The sequence below is a fragment of a genome, unplaced genomic scaffold (assembly GCF_019419815.1).
Source record: "Pyrus x bretschneideri cultivar Hongxiangsu unplaced genomic scaffold, Pyrus_bretschneideri_v1 Contig3, whole genome shotgun sequence".
Classification (NCBI taxonomy): domain Eukaryota; kingdom Viridiplantae; phylum Streptophyta; class Magnoliopsida; order Rosales; family Rosaceae; genus Pyrus; species Pyrus x bretschneideri.
Genome location: NW_025999612.1, coordinates 2,548,211 through 2,568,949, shown reverse-complemented (window position 1 = coordinate 2,568,949; position 20,739 = coordinate 2,548,211). Strand labels below are relative to the sequence as shown.

At 39.1% G+C, this 20,739-nt stretch overlaps 1 protein-coding gene across 1 annotated transcript; it reads left to right on the top strand.

Annotated features, from left to right (window-relative positions):
• Positions 1-1,300: 1,300 nt before the first annotated feature.
• On the top strand, positions 1,301-8,081 carry LOC125479636 (RNA-binding NOB1-like protein). The gene is given in 7 exon segments (XM_048589200.1): positions 1,301-1,384; positions 4,987-5,293; positions 5,528-5,560; positions 5,563-6,616; positions 6,846-7,014; positions 7,423-7,539; positions 7,653-8,081. Coding segments are annotated over 7 exon segments (1,917 nt in total). The 3' UTR covers positions 7,806-8,081.
• The last annotated feature ends 12,658 nt before the right edge of the window (positions 8,082-20,739 follow it).

Below are 20,739 nucleotides of genomic sequence, written 5' to 3'. Positions count from 1 at the left end.
CTTCATTGTCAAAGCTTATCACCCCGAGTGGTTAGCGAGTATGGTGCTCATACAAAAAAAGAACTGAAAGTGGAGAGTTTGTTTGGACTTCACTAATTTGAACAAGGCATACCCCAAGGGTTCGTAGCCTCTTCCTCGATTAACTTGCTGGTAAACTCCACATATGGGCACAAATTGTTGAGCTTTATGCACCCCTATTCTAGTTACAACCAGATAAAGATCTACTAGCCAAATATGGAGGCAACTTCCTTCGTCATAGACTGAGGTACGTACTATTACATAACCTTGGTCTTAAAAACGCAAGGGCAACATGTCAAAGGTTGGTCAACCAGATCTTCAAGGAAAAGATCGAAAGAATAATGAAAGTCTATGTAGACGACCTAGTCGTCAAAAGCAAGGAGAGAAAGGATTATCTCGACCACATTCAAGAATCCTTCAACCTATTCCAGAAATACAACATGAAGCTCAATCTAGAAAAATGCACATTCGAAGTGGCGTCCAGAAAATTCTTGGGTTACCTAGTGACCAAACCTAGAATAAAGGTCAATTCTGATCAGATCAAGGTGATCATGGATATGAAGTCCCCAAGGAAGATAGAGGAAATACAAAGTCTGACCAAAAGAGCTGCAGCACTTAGCCGTTTACCGACAAATGCAAACCCTTCTTTACCGCTATAAAGAAAAACAAAGGCCTACTCTAGAGGGATGAATATGAAGAAGCCTTCATAAAACTAAAGGAATAACGTCTAACCCTCCACAACCATCCAAACTGATGGATGTGGAATATTTGTATTTGTACCTAGCAGTATCAAACTATGCAGTCAGCGCAACCCTGATTCAAGAAGACTTGAGGGACCAGAAGCCAATGTATTATGTTTCTAAAGCTCTTCTCAAACCAAAAAAACGATATCCCAAGATGGAAAAACCTATCCTAACACTGGCTACCACGGCTACAAAGTTCCAGCTATACTTCCAATTATTCAAGCTAGTCAACATGACAGAACACCCCCTACGATCCTGCATAGTCCAGACGCATCTTCCAACATCACCAAGTGGGCTATCGAACTTAGGCAGCATAAAGTCATTTATCATCCGAAGATCTTCATCAAAGCCTAGGTACTCGTGAACTTCATGGCAAATTCACATTGCCAGACCAAGACATTCCATCTTTTACAGATTTGCAAGACACACCTAAAAATCCTAAACTATGTAAGCTCTACATAGACGGGTCTTGGAACATAAACGTAGCAGGAATAAGCATGGTCTTGATAACGTCAGATAGGTCCATACTAGAGTAAGCCATGAAGTTGGGATTCAAGGCTAACAATAACGAGGTGGAGAATGAGGCACTGCTCACTAGGCTAAAGATCATGGCAGAACCACAGGTAAAGGAACTATCGGTTTATTGCGACTCCATTTTGATAATGAATTATGTCAAATGTGACTAAACAGCTCAATATCCAACAATGGGGTTTTACCTCACTGAAGCCAAATTACTGCTCGAAAGGTTCAGCAAGCACGAAATCCAACAGATCCCTAGAAGTGAGAATGGACACGTCAACACCATAACAAATATAGGGCCCATCATTGACTAAGCACTTCAATGAACAATCTCGTTCGAGTATCTCACGATTTCGAATATCCACCACTCTGAGCCGAAGGTAGTAGCCACTATCGACACCACGAAGAACTAGATGAATGAGTTAATCGGTTACATCCAGGATTAGAAGTTACCAGAAGACCGCCACTTGGCAAGGAAACTGGTCCAAAAGGTTTCAAGATACATGGTCATACGTAGAAAATTGTACTAATGCTCCTACTTCGTACCCCACCCGTTTTGCGTCACCTTGAAGATAAGCTTGCAGATCTTGAACGACACCCATTCTAGTGTGTGCAGGAACAACGCAAGCGGAAGATCCCTCACAAAAAAGGTGTTGATGGTAGGATATTACTAGCCCATCATACGACATAATGCAGTAAACTATGCTCAAACTTGCGACGGATGTCAAAGGTACGCCTCTATTAACCATCAACATGTTGAAGAACTTAGCACTTTAGCAGGATCATGGCATTTCTATGCAATGGGGCATCAACCTTGTCGAACGACTAAAGAAGGCACAGGGCCATAAAGAATACTTGATAGTAGGCATAGACTATTTCTCCAAGTGGATTGAAGTAGAACCTTTATCCATAATCACTGGGATAGGGGTAAAATCCTACGTATGGAAAAACATCATTTATCGATCATGCATCCTTCATACCATACTCATAAACAATAAACTACATCTCACCAACTTTAAAGTTATAAATTGGTTCACCTTCATTCGGCGTTACCCGCAAGGTAATGGACAAGTAAAAACTTCAACAAAACCATTCTACAGTGCTTGAAGAAACCATTAGAGTAAATGGCCAAAAGAATTGCATGGAGTTCTATGGGCATATCAAACCACTCTCGAAATGAGACTGGGGAAATAAAACAGAAGGGGTCATCCCAGTTCTAATCGCCGCCATGCCTAGCTTATACACAGAAAAGCGAATCCTAGATAACACTAGGGATCTTGAAATCCGATCTCGATTTTGCAGAAGAACGTCAAAAATGCGCCCAAGTCCAGCTCGCTGCTTACCAGCAACAGTTTAGATCATACTACAACAAAAGTGTCAAACAAGTCTTTAGGTTGGGGATTTAGTTTTAAGGGAAGGCCACCACTACCAAGAGAACAAACCAATGAAATAACTGGATCAACGAAAAAAAGGGTAAGCGAGCCACCCGCATAATGTGTGCTCCCATAATCCTACCAAATAGTGTTAATACCACTTTAATAAATGAGGGTGAAGTAGAAAAGTAAATTAGCATCAAACTCACAATTCACAAGATATAAAGTTAAACTCTCTCATTTACAAATAAAGAATAACTTCCAAAACCAAATAATTCTTATGAGCTTTAATGAAAAGGGCTTGTTTAAACTTTTTAAACCAAAAGCCATATAATAACTTTATGACATTTTAGGCAAAATGATATCTGAGATTTGCACAACTCTTCACTTTGTCACTGATATTTGAAATCAATAAAATTGGTCTCTGAGATTGTCCACCATCAATCATTTTGGTCCTTCCGTGAAAAGTTAAGTTAGAATCAAAATAACAATAATATCCTCAATTTAATAAACAATATTTCAAAATGATTTAACAAAAATAAGAGTACTTTTGTCATTTTATCCTTATTTAATGGAGATTTTTCATGGACTGACCAAAATAATTGATTATAAACAAACTCAGGGACCAATTCTATCAATTTCAAATCTCAGAGACCAAAATGAGCAGTTATGCAAATCTCAGAGACCAATTTAGCTAAAAACACCTGACTTTAATTAATGAAAAAGGCTTAAACTTCAATATAAAAAATTTTAAATTTTAATGAAAATGACAAAAGTTTAACATAAAACTGACGTGCGAATCTCGCGTGTCACAACACAGCACTCTCCCTCCTCCCCTCACTCCACCATTCTTAACCTTTTTCCTTCTCCATTCCTTCTTTCACATATTCCCATCAATTTTTTCTCCACATTAACTTTTTCTCTCTTTTTGCCTCATCCATCCACATTAACTTTTTCTCTCCTCTCTCCTTTCTCCTCTCTTTTCACCTCTCCACTCTCTCATGTCACTCTACTTTCACTCCACAAAACATATTTTATTTTATTTTATTATTTGTTTATTTGACCATTGTTTCATAATTTTTTTTAGAATAAACTAATAATAATATTACAAGACCAAAAATAAAGATAATTTTTATTTTTCAATTTTATTAACACTAATACTATCACTATTTCTTAAATTGAACATTGACTACTTCTTAAACTGAACACTATTTCTTAAATAAACACTGACTATATCTTAAAATGAACACTAATACTATCACTATTTCTTAAATGAACACTAACTATTTTGTAAACTGAACACAGACTATTTCTTAAATGACCACTAATATTATCACTATTTCGTAAACTAAATATTGACTATTTCTTAAATCGAATATTAGTATTATCACTATTTCATAAATTAAATACTGATTATTTCTTAAACAGAACACTAATACTATCACTATTTCGTAAACTAAACACAAATTATTTCTTAAATCGAACACTAGTACTACTACTATTTTGAAAACTCAACAATGACTATTTCTTAAACCCAAACACTAGTACTATAACTATTTCGTAAACTAGTACTATCACTATTTCGTAAACTAATACTGACTATTTCCTAAACTAAATACTAGTACTCTCACTATTTTGTAAACTAAACACTGGCTATTTCTTAAACTAAACAATAGTACTATCACTATTTTGTAAACTAATACAATCACTATTTTGTAAACTAAACACCGACTATTTCTTAAACCGAATACTAATACTATCACTCTTTCGTAAACTAAACGCTGACTATTTCTTAAATTGAACACTAGTGCTGTCATTGTTTTTTAACTAAACACTGACTATTTCATAAATTAAACACTGAAAGGGGTTCAAAATTTAAAGCTCTCTTCTCATTATCTTATGAATAATTGGCAATAATGATTATATTCTTAAAGAGTTAGAATAATGATTTTCATATTCCTATTTGTTCCTTCACATTTCTCTCAATCAATTTATTTGACTTTTCTTTAATTTATTTAATACAAAATTAACAACAAAAGCTCAAATGAAAGATCCGAAAAGCTAAGTGTGCTTTCATTGGGAGATCCTATTCTAATATTCTCTTTACTTTAGGTTTTAGTTGTTATTTAGGAGAAATTTTTAGTTATAACAAACACACGTATAATACATCACATATTTTTATGTAAGTGATGAAAAGTTTAAAATTTTAAGTTATTATCATTTTAACACAGATATCCTATTATTTATATAAAAATGTACCACCTCGTGCAAGAGGATCACATTGAAAAATCTCTCGTGATTTAGCTACTTGGAGACAACCTTAAATCCTCTAGGCTTTAACAAACATCCCTGGTCCTCCGTTTCTTCGCACGCAACCATGGACAACGCTACTGCCGTACGCAAACGCAGCAGCCCATGTCTTGGTGGAGAGCTGCAAGTCCTCCAAGGGTATAGCCATGGCAGTGGTCGACGCTAATGCCATCATTCAAGGCGGAGAGAGCCTCAGCCACTGTGCCGACAAGCTGGTCTCTATCCCGGAAGTCATGGACGAGGTCCGCGACCCCGTTTCCCGCCACCGGCTTGCCTTTCTTCCCTTTGAAGTCCAAACCATGGAACCCTCCCCTGAATCCCTCAACAAAGGTACACATAATTGTTTTTTTTTTTCTTTGTCAATAAATTCACGTTTTATTTGAGAAAGCTTAAAGCTTTAATTATTCATTGTTTCTTAATTTTGAGGAATTGTAGTAGAAAATTATTGCTGTGAGATGATTTTAGGGATTTGTTGTTGAAATTTTGATATGGGTATGTGGATTTATAAGATTGTAGGATGTGTTTTAGAATTGGGGTTGATTTGGTACTGTGTTTTTCGAGCAGTTATTAAGTTTGCGAGGGCCACCGGAGATTTACAAATGTGGATATCAAGCTCACTGCTCTGACCTATACGTTGGAAGCTCAGATACATGGCACTGAACATCTTAGGGACTGCCCTCCTCCGGTGCATACGGTCAATGTCAAGAGGTTGCCAGAGAAGGATTTGCCTGGTTGGGGCAATAATGTTCCAAATTTGGAAGAGTGGGAAGCTCTGGAACATGCTGAAGAGGAGAAATCAAACACTAGTTCGAGGATTCTTCCATTGAAGGATATAAACTTGAATGTGATCAATTCTGATAGTCATTCTGTTGATGGTTCTGCGGTGGAAGTTAAAAGTGATGCTCATTCTGAAAATCAGGAGGATGTTGGTGGTACTGAAAGAAGACATAGGAGAAATTTTCCCAAGAAGAAAGAGATAAGCATTGAAGGGAAGATGGTTTTGGCTGGGATTGATGCGTCCCAAGGACAGTTGGATGATAATGCTGATGACTGGATGCCTGCTGTCAGTCGAAGTACGCATCGGAGGTTTTTGAGAAGAAAAGCTAGGCGCAAGTCTAACGAGTTATTATCTGAAAAGGATGCTCAAGATGCAGAGGAGGAAGCTAGAGGCAATGATCAATCGTTGCCTGTAGAATCTGAAGAAGCATGTAATAGAAATGGAATTTTTGAGGGTGGTGAGATAACAAAGATAAAGAATGGCGATGAAGGCCTGTCTTCAATTCTAAAGCAAACGAGACTGGAAGAAGATTCACTAAGGGCTCTTCAAGAAGGGAAGGAGCTTAATGGGGTAGAGGCTAATGATTTCGAAGCAGAAGCTACCGTTGATAATAATGTGAATTTTTCTGTTGAAGGGGATGAAGCTGAAACGATAAATGAAGGGCTAGATCACTTGGAGATCTCAAGTGAGACTAATGAAAGTGTTGATACATCTACTTTGAATGATGATCATAGTGAGCAGAGCTGGGCACTTAAGTCCTTGTCGGAGTCCAATGTAGCTTGTATAACTGGTGATTTTGCAATGCAGAATGTTATTTTGCAGATGGGTTTACGGTTGGTGGCACCTGGAGGAATGCAGATCAGACAGCTGCATAGGTACATATTTGATACACTACCTTTCAATTATCCTTTGCATATTATTACAAACTCTATAGATTGGCGTGTACCATGATGTTTATTGAAGATACCTTAAATACTCTATATGGAATGGTGAGAATTAAGTTGTTTCGATTGGATTTAAATCTGTTCTTCCCTTCACTATTGTGTCTAATATTGCTTGATGAAACAACTGTATCATGAGCTTCTGTGGTGTCATCTTTGATAGGTGGATTTTGAAGTGCCATGCATGCAATACTGTGACTGCTGAAATTGGGAAAATTTTCTGTACAAAGTGTGGAAATGGTGGTACTTTGCGGAAGGTAGCAGTTACCGTTGGTGAGAATGGCATTGTTATGGCAGCCCGTCGACCTCGGATCATATTGCGTGGCACAAGAGTGAGTATCTCTATATCAGCTTTTACCAGGAATTGGTCACCATCTGTCTTAAGCTTAGATCTGATGGTTTATTGCCAAGTAAAACACATATCACCTCTTTTATAAGCTTATTCACTATCCCATGGTTTTTACGCAATTCGCTCGCTCTTGTTGTACCAACCAGTTATTATTTATGGGTACTCTTCGATTTTGTGCTTATAACATTATTGGTATTGGGATCACACAAGTAACAAATGAATTAGGAAACATAAGGCATTACGTTCAAGGACTCAGTATACATCAATACTTTATCCATCTCTTTGTGTGCCGGCTCACATGTTTGCATTTGTAGTTTCATGTTTACCTCTTTTGCATTTCACTTGAAGAATTCTTGCCCATGTGCGCATCTTGATGTATGGCTGTTTGCAGTTTTCACTTCCTTTACCTCAAGGTGGAAGGGATGCCATTTCCAAGAACCCCATTTTACGTGAAGATCAACTCCCACAAAAGTTTCTACATCCAAAGACAAAGAAGAAAGCACATAAGGTGGTAACTTTTCAAACTCTTTGGTTTCCATTAGTTGTGACCCTCTCTGATTCCGTGCGTGTTTATTATTTCTCAATTATCAACTGTCTGATTATCCCACGTCGCATCTGCAGGGAGACGACTTGTTTGCTACCAATGACTTCATCTTCTGCCACCATACCGATAAAAAGGCTCCTTTGCAGTCTCCCATAAGGAAGGCTCTAGCCGTTTTCAGTGGAAGGAGGAATCCCAACGACAACCATTACTCGCATTCTAAGCATAAATAGCGGGTTTAATTTCTTTTTGACTGATTGTTTTATAGACCAGTTTTGATATTCCAATCGTTCGTTAGGATGATTTGGGGGTGATATTTATGTGGTCGACGACTGTATATAATATACGAGATGTTGAAAAGTCTCATGGGCAATGAATGCCCACAGTTTCATTTGTGAAAGTCTTCTGGATGGGCAAAGTTTTCAATGCCCATGTAAAGTGAAAGAGATTGTATAGTCAGACGAAGTTTCATAAATTTCAAGATGCATTAACTGCATCAGTTTAGAGCACTTCGCATGTTTTTAAGTTACAAGGAAAGAAAAGAAGAAGTGAACGAGAGAAAAATATCAGTAACATCATCTATTTTCTCTGTTTTTATTTGTTATCTGCTTGTGCTATAGTTTTAGTGTGGCATTTTACATCTACCTTGCACCTACCATTAAAAAGGTTATTCTCTCAAACTTTAACCCTTTTATAACACGTTATCAGCACGAGTCTCTAAATATAATTATTCTCTCATCTCTCTTCACCGAACGAACGAAAGAAATAAAAAAATGTTTCCTTTAAGGTTTTTACTGTTCATCTTCTTCCTCTGCCTCAACTGCGTCGTATACCTTCGCGATGAATTGTTTGCTCCATGTCTGCTCTTAGTCCTCCAATTAATGGTTACATACATTTTTGATTACTTGTTTGGTGTAGAGATTAATTACTAACCCAGTATTTATTTATGTTAATTCTACTGCAATCCAAGATGGTGCGGTACAATCGTCCATCTTGAACTGCAAATTTATTCTTACTGCGATCCAAGACGGTGCGATATCATCGCCTATCTTGGACTGCAGATTTAATTTTACTGCAATTTTTAGGTGGAGCGGTATAATCGCACACCCTACCTTGCATATTCGAATTTACCTGCTGTTTAATTTCATTGCAATTTTATGTGGTGCAGTATAATCGCCCACGCTGCTCTGCATATTTAATTTTCATGTTACTTGAGTGGTGCGGAATAATCGCTCATTCTATATTACATTATTTCAATGAGAATGGTGCGGTACAATCGCCCTCCTCATTCACCCTGAAAATCTTGAGCCAGAAGTTTCGAGTGCTTATCATTTTGGCCTGAAGATCAAAATGAAAAATTTGTGAGAACCAAAAGTTCTAACATCATATTCCTCCAGGAATACATATTATTGCAAGTTCTTACACATCTCATTTTCTTTCAGAAAAGAAAATGGCGAACCTGGCGAAGCTTGAATTTGCTGCCCTGGATATTACCGGGAAGAATTACCTGACCTGGGTACTGGATACCAAGATCCATCTGGAAGCAGGGAATCTTGGAGATACCATCAGGGAAGAGAGTAACTCATCCTCTCAAGATCGGGCAAAGGCCATGATTTTCATTCGCCGCCATCTTGATGAGGCGCTAAAGAGCGAGTACTTAACGGTTGAAGATCCGTTAGCTCTCTGGAATGCCTTGAGAAACATATACAATCACCAGACAACGGTGATTCTTCCAAGGGCCCGCTATGAGTGGACTCATCTGAGGATTCAAGACTTCAAGTCAGTGGCAGAATACAATTCTGCATTGTTCAGAATTACCTCTCAGATGAAGCTCTGTGGGGATATTATTACTGAGGAGCATATGCTGGAAAAGACTCTCAGCATATTTCATGCCTCCAACGTGCTCCTGCAGCAGCAGTATAGAGCGCGAGGCTACACTGAGTACAACCAGCTGATATCTGTGCTCTTAGTAGCTGAACAAAATGATGAGCTCCTGATGAAAAACCATCATTCCCGACCTACTGGATCTGCACCATTCCCAGAAGTGAATGCTGCTTCCCTTGAAGTGAACGCCACATCCTTTGGTGGTGATAATCATAAACGAGGACGTGGCCACAAGCGAGGTCGATGGAATAGGAAAGGCAAGAACCATGGAGTTCAGTTTCACAACCAGATTCCGAGGCATAATTCAGGTCCGAGCTTCAAAAATGTGAATCGCCACAAAGGCAAAGCTCATATGAACAATGCTCCTAGAAACTCTGAAGGAGCCTACCATAGGTGTGGTGGCAATGGGCATTGGGCACGTACTTGTCGTACCCCAAAACATCTAATGGATCTGTATCAAGCCTCCCTCAAGGAGAAGGGTGTCGAGACCAACTTTTTCGACCAGGCTAGACCAATGGATATACCTGATCCAGTGTTTGACTTATCAGGGCGGTTGAACACAACTCATCTAGATGTTCCAGACTTTATTGTGGAAAGGGGAAATGAAGTATACCGGTCCGATTGAATCATTAATGTACTTTTATTATGCTGAACTTGTAGTATTTTCAGATTCAATAAAAGTGGCATGTAAATTTCTTGTTATAACTTGCTTTTAACTCTGATTCTCTTACTCAGAGAGCATGGATAAAAATTGTGGTTATTCTCAGAACATGAGAAATGGCGGAGATATTTGTCTTGCAGACAGTGCAACCACACATACAATACTTTGTGATCGAAAGTATTTCTCAAGCTTAAGACTTACAAGAGTAGGGGTAACAACAATATCAGGACCTTCAGATGTAATTCAAGGTTCAGGGCAAGCCCAGATTATGTTACCAAATGGAACAATATTGTCCATACAGAATGCATTGTATGCTACTCGATCTACTCGAAATTTGTTGAGTTTCAAAGACATACGTCTAAATGGATACCACATTGAAACAAAAAGTGCAGAAAATGTGGAGTATCTATGCATTACCTCCAATGATACCCAGAAGTGTTTATTGGAGAAGTTGCGTGGTATGTCGAGTAGATTATATTATACATACATAAGGACAATTGAATCACATACTGTCATGAACCAGAAGTTCATTGATTCAAAAGTTTACATGTTTTGGCATGATCGTCTGGGTCATCCAGGATCTACCATGATGCATAGGATCATTATCAACTCTAATGGACATCCATTAATGAGCAGACACATTGCTGCCTCAAATGATAACCCTTGCAAAGCTTGTTCTCAAGGGAAGTTGGTAATTAGACCATCACAACTAAAGGTTGATGCTGAATCCCCATCATTTCTGCAAAGAATTCAAGGGGATATTTGTGGGCCTATTCAACCATCATGTGGACCATTTCGATATTTTATGGTTTTGGTTGATGCATCTACCCGATGGTCACATGTTTGTCTTTTGTCTACTCGGAATGTAGCCTTTGCAAGACTTCTTGCTCAAGTAATTAAGTTACGAGCACAGTTCCCAAATTATCCCATTAAGTCAATCCGACTTGATAATGCTGGTGAATTTACGTCTCAAACCTTTAATGATTATTGCATGACATTAGGCATTGATGTTGAACACCCTGTTCCTCATGTCCATACTCAAAATGGTTTAGCAAAAGCATTGATCAAGCGGCTTCAGTTAATAGCTTGCACTCTGCTTATGAAAACCAAATTGCCAGTCTCTGCATGGGGACATGCCATCTTACATGCTGCATCATTGGTTCGATTGAGACCTATAGCCAACCATCAATACTCTTCAGTACAACTCGTGTTTGGACATCAGCCAAACATTTCCCATTTACGAGTTTTTGGTTGTGTTGTTTATGTGCCTATTGCACCACCGCAACGCACTAAAATGGGACCTCAGCGTAGACTGGGAATTTACGTGGGTTTAGATTCACCATCTATCATTAGATATTTGGAACCCTTGACAGGTGATATGTTTACAGCTCGTTTTGCTGATTATCACTTTGATGAGACAATTTTCCCGTTGTTAGGGGGAGAAAAGGCCGTTCCAGAAGAACGGAAAGAGCTGACACGAGTTGTTCCCACCTTGTCTCATTTTGATCCTCGCATCATTCAATGTGAAAATGAAGTGAGAAGGATCGTTCATCTTCAAAGCATTGCTAATCAAATGCCAGATGCATTTAATGATGCTATGAAAGTGACAAAATCACATATACCAGCTGCAAATGCACTTGCAAGAATTGATGTCCCTGTTGGACAAAATAAAGTGGCAGTGAATGATTCATTTGGTGCACGCCTGAAGCGTGGTAGACCCCCAGGTTCAAAAGATTCAGCCCCTCGAAAGAGAAAGTCGAGGGCACAACTGAATCCAAATGAAGTCATTCAAGAAGAGAAAATGAATGATACATCCACAATTCATAATTCTGGACTTCTAAAAAAAAAAAATGTCCTTGATAAGACATCTGTCCCTGAAGAGACAGAAGTACATGAAAACAAATAAATCTCCATAAATTATGCATGTACAAATGAATTGTGGGATCGGAATGAAATAATCATTGATGATATGTTTGCATTTGCAGTAGCCACTGAAATTATCTTAAGTGATGATATTGAGCCCCACTCTGTTGATGAATGCAAACGGAGACAGGATTGGCCTAAGTGGAAAGATGCAATCCAGGCAAAATTAAATTCTTTGGAAAAGCGGAATGTTTTTAGACCAGTAGTCCAAACCCCGCCTAGTGTAAACCCCGTGGGTTACAAATGGGTATTCACAAGGAAACGCAATGAGAAAAACGAGATCGCAAGATACAAAGCATGACTCGTTGCACAAGGTTTTTCTCAAAGACCTGGAATTGATTATGAGGAGACATACTCTCTTGTAATGGACGCAATTACGTTTCGTTACTTAATAAGTTTAGTGGTTTCAGAAAGACTTGACATGCGACTTATGGATGTCATCACTGCGTATCTATATGGAGAATTAGATACTGACATCTATATGAAAGTCCTAGAAGGACTTAAGTTGCCTGAAACAAGTAATAAACCACGAGGTATGCTCTCGATCAAATTAAGGCGATCATTGTATGGTCTGAAGCAATCTGGACGAATGTGGTATAATCGTCTCAGTGAGTATTTGATCAAAGAAAGGTATATCAACAATATTATTTGCTCTTGTGTGTTCATTAAGAAATCCAATTCTGGATTCGCTATAGTGGCAGTATATTTTGATGATATGAATCTAGTTGGAACTCCTGAAGAGCTCAATTAAACTGCTGAATATCAAAAGCGAATTTGAAATGAAAGACCTTGGGAAAACAAAATATTGTCTCGGCCTGTAGATCGAGCTTGTGCTAGTGGAATTTTGGTCCACCAATCAGCTTACATTGAAAAAATTCTGAAGCGATTTGGTATGGACAAGGCTTATCCACTAAGCACGCCAATGGTCGTTCGTTCTTTGGACATTAAGAAAGATCCATTTCGTCCAAAAGAAGATGATGAGCTGGTCCTTGGTCCAGAAATACCATATCTGAGTGCAGTAGGTGCTTTGTTGTATTTAGCACAATGTACTAGACCATATATAGCTTTTTCAGTTAATTTGTTAGCAAGGTATAGCTCTGCTCCAACAATTCGCCATTGGAAGGGTATCAAAGATGTATTGCGATACCTTCGTGGGACAACAGACATGGGTCTCTTCTACTCAAAGAACTCCACAGATGACCAGGTCCTTGTTGGATATGCAGATGCTGGTTTCCTCTCTGATCCGCATAAAGCCCGCTCACAAACTGGATATGTGTTTAAGAATGGAGATACAGCAATCTCATGGCACTCAACCAAGCAAACATTAGTTGCTACATCTTCAAATCATTCAGAAATACTTGCTTTACATGAAGCAAGTCGTGAATATTCTTGGTTAAGATCAATGATCCATCATATCCGGAATTCATGTGGTCTAACTTCGAAGACAGACAATCCAACTGTCATCTATGAAGATAATGCAGCCTTTGTTGCCCAAATGAATGAAGGATTCATCAAGGGCGATAAGACTAAACACATATCTCCAAAGTTTTTCAGTGCTCATGAGCTTCAGAAGGCTAAAGTTATTGAAGTCAGACAAATCCGTTCAAATGAAAATCTGGCAGACTTGTTCACCAAATCTCTACCAAAGTGCACATTTCAGAAGTTAGTGCAAGGCATCGGATTACGTCGACTTACCAAACAGCTAAATTTGGAGAATGTGGAATCAGGGGGAGATACATATCAGGGGGAGCATCCCTGATACATGCTTGTTGTACTCTTTTTCCTTCGATTAGGATTTTTCCCACTGGATTTTTCCTATCAAGGTTTTAACGAGTCAACATAAGCATACTTGACACTATATCAACGATCCAGGAAAAGTTGTACTCTTTTTCCTTCGCTATGGTTTTTTCCCACTGGGTTTTTCCAAGCAGGGTTTTAACGAGGCAACTCATGTTGATATTTGTGGGCATCCAAGGGGGAGTGTTGAAAAGTCTCATGGGCAATGAATGCCCACAGTTTCATTTGTGAAAGTCTTCTGCATGGGCAAAGTTTTCAATGCCCATGCAAAGTGAAAGAAATTGTATAGTCAGACGAAGTTTCATAAATTTCAAGATGCATTAACTGCATCAGTTTGGAGTTGTTCTATAAATAGAGTACTCCGCATGTTTTTAAGTTACAAGGAAAGAAAAGAAGAAGTGAACGAGAGAAAAATATCAGTAACATCATCTATTTCCTCTGATTTTATTTGTTATCGGCCTGTGCTATAATTTTAGTGTGGCATTGACACACCCCGACCGAGATCAGAGCGTGCTGGCCGTCACACGAAGGTGACGTAACCATGTGCACGTGCGGAAGCTAAAGAAACAGTAATATAAAAGTACGAATAATTTAAAACTAGCATACAAAGTACTAAAATAAGTGCTAGCGTAAGTGAGACACAAGTTCAGAGCAAGTCTACAGCAGTCCAAAAGAAAAGATGCCACAAAAGTACACCCGAAGGTGACCCTACGCTGGTGAGTGTCTGTCAGAAAAGCCGGAAGAACCCTCTAGGAAACCACCGAACCTACTAAGCAACTAGAATCTGGAGGGGCGCAAAACAAAAGCGTGAGTGGGCAAAAACAAATCTTTTCGAAAACCATTAGTAAAAAATATTTTCTAACCCCTCGCCGTAAAACCTGTATACTTCCCAGAAAATAAACATATATACGTATGTATAGATATGCCAATCGTGCTCAAGAATATGCCATGTCGGAATCTCATAATGAAATGCAAGTGCTCAGGTATAAATCATATCAATAACATATAGTCTGGCAGCCGGAGTCACCTAACGTGACCTGTATGGCTGCATATAGAGCTCAAATCTCAAACTCAATAACTGAACCTGCCCACAAGTCGGAACCACCTAAAGTGGTATGTACGACAGGCCTGGGTGTAACATATATATATACACTCTAGTGCTACGATCACGTGAAGGCTGTGCGAATAATCGCGGGTCACCTACGAGTCGGAACCACCTAATGTGGTATGTATGACAGGACTGTGCACCTAACTTGGATCCAAGCTGAGCGTGTGGTGCGGGAGGTGAACATCACGTGAAGGACTGTGCCCTACTCTGGGCGGGAGCACTAACACCGGGGGTGCAGGTTATGAGCTCTCTAAGCATCTCAACTACTACTGAATGTAAATATGAATAACACTTACCTGGCACTTACCTGTGCGTCCACAGCACCCAATATGCATATGTATAAATATATGCAACTACTAACATAACCAACGATGCATGAATAACGATAATGTAATGCATGGCATAAACTAATAAACATTAATTCAATTTCTGGGAAAATATAGTATATAGGTATATACGGAAACCAAAAGCCCACTCACTGGTAAGTGGAAGGGTCGTAGCCCCCCTGCCTCGAGTGACCACGCTCGTCCTCGGGGTACGTATCACCTATACGCGAAATAACTACAAAAACGTTAATTTAAAAGCACATAACCAACTTCTCGTAATAACTTCTCATACATTGCTCAAATTGGACAAATGAATATACCAACGTGCTCTACACAACCTCAGGATCACACCCATATTTTGAGAAAAAAAATTTCTCCGCCGCACGCGCCCTCACGCGCCGGCCACGCGCAAGCACGTGCCTGGCACGCTGACGGCATCAACTGACACCGTGAGGAATATTCCATTAGTTCTAACAGATTCCGTCAACGGCGTCAGGAATATTCCGTCAGACTTGACGGAATATTCCGTCTCCTTCCCCGGCGAACCTCCGGTGCCGTCGCCGGCGCCGGAAAATCGCAAAACCTGTAAATCATGTTTTCTCGCTCGTTTTTCAACCATTTTCCACGATTCATGAACCAAAATGAAGCCTAAGACTAGTAGAACACGATCATACAAGTTTTAAGAGTTAAAACGTACGAAATCTCACCTGTCACCAACCTCTAAAACCGGCCAAGTTCGAACAGGACGATCCCGACGTCCAAACTCTTCCAACGAAGCACTCCGAGACTCCTTGGGACACCACCAAGCTACCTACGAACTTCAAAATCCCAAAAACGTGATGAAATAAGTTTGCATGAATAGTACTCAAATCGGAGCTTGTGAAAACGTCGGAGTCCTTACCTGAAAATGGTACGATTGTGCTCCCCTCAACCTCGCGAGCTCAAATATGGGTTTAGTTCCCTCGATCTGCAAGGATTTGGTGTAGTTGTGTGTGTGTCTGTACGTTTCCAAAGAGAAGGGAAGGAATGGAGCTCGGGAGAGAGAGACAGGGAAAGGGACAGAGAGAAGTGGAGTGTGTGGGAGTGTGTGTATGGTTCCAAACATGCCAACAAGGCTCACAACGACGATTAAACGTAAAAGAAACAAACTAGGGGTAAAAGTGTCATTTCACACGCACGTTTTAGATAATTTCGGGACGGGATGTCACAGGCATTTTACATCTACCTTGCACCTACCATTAAAAAGGTTATTCTCTCAAACTTTAACCCTTTTATAACACGAGAGCAATTTTTTGTTAGTATTTCTCCGGTTATTTATGTGTCAATGGAATGTCCAAATTTCAAAGTTGGGGTTGTTTGGTTTACTATTTGAAACCAATTTATAGTTTTAAAATGGAAAATGACGAATGTAATTAAATAATTTGGTACTCATTGATTTCAGAAACAAAAAAATTGGATCTAAGAAAGATACCAAACAGGCTCTCATTTTCGATTGACGTTTTAAGGCTTGTAATGGAAATGCTTCTCCGCACTTGTGTTCATAAACACGTTGGAAGTGTTTTTCTTAAAAGCACAACAAAATTTATTAAATGGAAGTTCTTCCGAGTAGGTGCTTATTTGGGAAGCACAAAAGGAATTGCCTTGTTCTCTTTAGATCTTATGGTCAAAGAAAATTATGGTCACTCATCGTTTGATCTTACAACAAAACTTAAATAACCATCGACCGTTGAATTAAGATCAAACAGTATGTGATCACAATTTTCTTGGACTATGATCATTGACGCATCAGATATATTGAAAGGGAAAATCGAACGAAATCCCCACTCTATAATCCACTAGCAAATAAGCTAAATTCCATCAACAACCTAGAATCCACCATAAAGTAGAGAAAACCCTTTGATAAACAAAAGAGTGTTGCAGTTCTATTAGATTAGGAATGTGATTGTGTAAATCCTAGTGTATCTAGGAATATCTCTTATATTCCTATTAGGAGTTGATTACCTATTAAGAGTTGTAATCCTAAAAGGGTAAGGAATTAACCTTCCCTACTACTATGAATAAAGGCACAATAGGATGGAATAGAACACACCTCACAATTACACATCTCTCTCTCTACTATTGCCCCACCCCTCTCTCTATGGCCTCCATAATTGTTTAGTAAATTATGCCTACAACACGTTATCAGTATACTTTTGACGCTGCGCTAAAGAGAATTTGATTTTCAATCAAGGAAGTATTACGTTTTAATTATTCTTTTTATGATTAATTTATTATTTTATTAAATTGATCTACATGCTATTGATTCAATTTAATTTTTCTGTATTGAACGTGATACAACGCATTGGAGATGAAATTCCGGCTTTCCAAGAAGAAACTTCTACAAATTCAATGGTTTTTGTTATTTTCTGTCAATCAGGTACACTTAAGAGAAAGGAAGATATTTGAAACGACCATAAAACATAAAAACATTCCCTATGATGCATGAACCCCCTACATTTATTTTTCCTTCCTATATATATATATATATTGTAGGCATTCGACCTGGTTGACCTGCATAGGCCCGAAGCCTAGCCTGCTCACTAAAGAAGCCCATAGACTTCTTGGCCCGTCCTTGTGATCTCAGCCCAATCTGCCAACAATCTTTGTGCTTGCTAGGCTTTGCATCTACCATGGCCCATGATTCTATATGCCAGCCCAAGTGGTTATGCTTGCTCCCGCACCATGGTCTCAGCCCACATATGCCAGCAGCTTGTTGCTGGGCTTAAGAACCCTTGGCCCGTGGCCTATAGCCACATGTGGGCTAAGCCCAAAATGCCTCTAGGGCTTAGTGTTACTCACAGCATCCAAGCCCAAACCCTTTTGTGCTATACTTTTTCGACCCAATGCTAATTTTTTGGCATTTTGAATAATTTTAACCTGAATGTTATAATTATTTTTACTTCTACGATCGACCATGTTTGGTCCCTATCTATTGAATTAATTAAAAGCAACCTGCAGTCCATTAATCTAATAATGAATCCAAAATTATTGACCTGAAGATCACTTTTGGATATTAATGATTCAATAATTTATTTATCTTCTTTGAACCGTTGACATCCTTTCATAGTCCTGAAGCGCTCACACTTGAGTTCCTGAAGCAACTCAAATCCACTACACTAATCAGCATATTGCATTATGTGTTCTTGCATGAACCTCTCTTTTATGAACTAACTGTTCATAAACTAAATTGAACATGTAGTTTCAAATTTAATGCCTTTGCAACCTAAAGTTTTCATAAAACAATACACCCATGAAAACCCGACATTTTTCATGAAAATCATGTCTTAGAACTCGAATGTTCTAATTTTGGATGCTTATGGATGATTCATTCCCGTAGCACTAATCACAATCCTGTTCCTTCCAATTCAGTGGATTGTCGAACCATCATAAGTTTGATTTCCCTTATTTGGACGTTTCTAATAGAAATCACTTTATGTGGGGTACAAGACATTGCTTGAAGCACACCATGATTACGTCTATGAATGAGAACAATTCTAAAGTTTATAAATCCGATCGAATTTTGACTAGAGAATATTTTTCTCGTCTTTCCATGTTTCTAACTCACTCCTGAAAGAGCAGTGTAGAAAGCGGAAGTTTACCAAATTCTCGGATCTAATTACTGCCACAAACGTGAGAGAAAGGCATAGACCCAGTTTGGCTGGAGTCTACCGAACGGTATAGACTCAATTCGATTGTAGTCTACTGATCAGTATAAACCTAATTCGGCTGGAGTCTACCGAATTGCTCAACCCAGTTCGGTCAAAACCTCTCGAACGATGATGCCCTGCTTTGACAGGGATGCATTGAAGGGTATGCTCTGCTTCGGTAGAGACCTACCGAACAGACCCCTCTAGCTTCGATTGGAGCCTACCGAATCCAATTTTGGGTTTCTTGCCCCTACCAATGTTGTTAAGGAGTACCATTATAGTAGTCAATATGTGAGACTAATTTTGCCCCACCGAACACAATTGGAAGAGAAGAATTTTGACATGAATGGCCTTGTTGGCCGAATCCACCCTAGGAACTTTGGTTTACTTTGTGAACAATTTTCCATGTTCTTGGATTCAAGTTTGGTGTATGTTTTAGTTATGGATATTGTCCTCGAATATGAGTTAACTAAATCATGTTTCTTAATACATGTGACTAATTCAATTAAACACTTGATTAGGTAGGAATGTGGGGAAGTTAGTTGTCTGGATGAATGTGATACTACGCCCACTAACTTTACACCTAAATCACATCTCTAACAATGACTTCAGGTCTATCGAACCCGATTAAGAGCATTGGCATGCTCCTCGTTGTATGAATGGTGCTAAATTACCATTTAAGGGACCTTAAATTCTCCTTGTCGTTGAGTTTTTTTAAGGATATTCGAGAGAACAATGATCATAAATGAAACCATCAAAGAAAATAAAGTGGAATATCTTTGCACCACCTCCAAAAATGAGCATGCAACTTTGATTAAGGCCAATGGGTTGTCTCCCAACTGGGAACATGCCACATGTGGCCGGCCTGGAGCCTGGTGATTGAGCAGTTTTACTTGCTTTGGCACGACCGTTTTTGGGACACTTAGGTCGAACAATGATGCCACGACGCATCTCCTTACCCGAAGTAAGGATCTTGTGCCTACAAGCACACTTTACCAAAGCCCGCTCATTGAGAAATTTGATTTCTATATCATTCCTCGCAAAGATACGAAACGACTCTATTTTCACAATGGATTCAATGGAATATAATGTGGACCATATAAATACTTATGGTTTTGGTTGATGAATCGACAAACTGATCACATGTTTGTCCACACATATTGCTACTAAACCCCATGGCCGATTAAGTGTTCACCACCCTACTTTTCCCTTAAAGTCCGGCAGACTGGATAATGTCGGAGAGTTTATATAGATGGTTTTCGATAAAGTATTGCATGTATTTTGGGTTTATAATTGAACATCGACTTCCCATGTTCACCCCAAATAGCCTCATCTTGTGATCATAAAGCGTAATTTAAAGGATCGCCTGGATTTTGGTGAACGTACCAAGTTTTCAGTTTTTTTGCCTAGGGCTATGCAATCTTGTACGCAACTATGTTGGTCCACCTTGAGGCCCATTACCACCCAACCTATTTGACGTTACAGTTGGTTACTAGGTACAAACTTGATGAATTTTTCGTATTTACGCATTTGGGTGTGCATTCCATGTGCCAAGTTGTGTCACCGCAATGTACCAATATGGGTCCTCAACGAAAGATGTGAATTTTTGTCGATTATAATTCTCCTTCACACTAGCTCTCTTCGAGCCCTTGCACACGATCTCTTTACCACTCATTTGTGGGTTGTCATTTAATGAGACAGTATTCCCGCCGTTAGGGAGAGACAAGAATGTCAATGTTCTTGGAGAACGGCATGAATTTGCGTGGACGTTGCCCACTATGT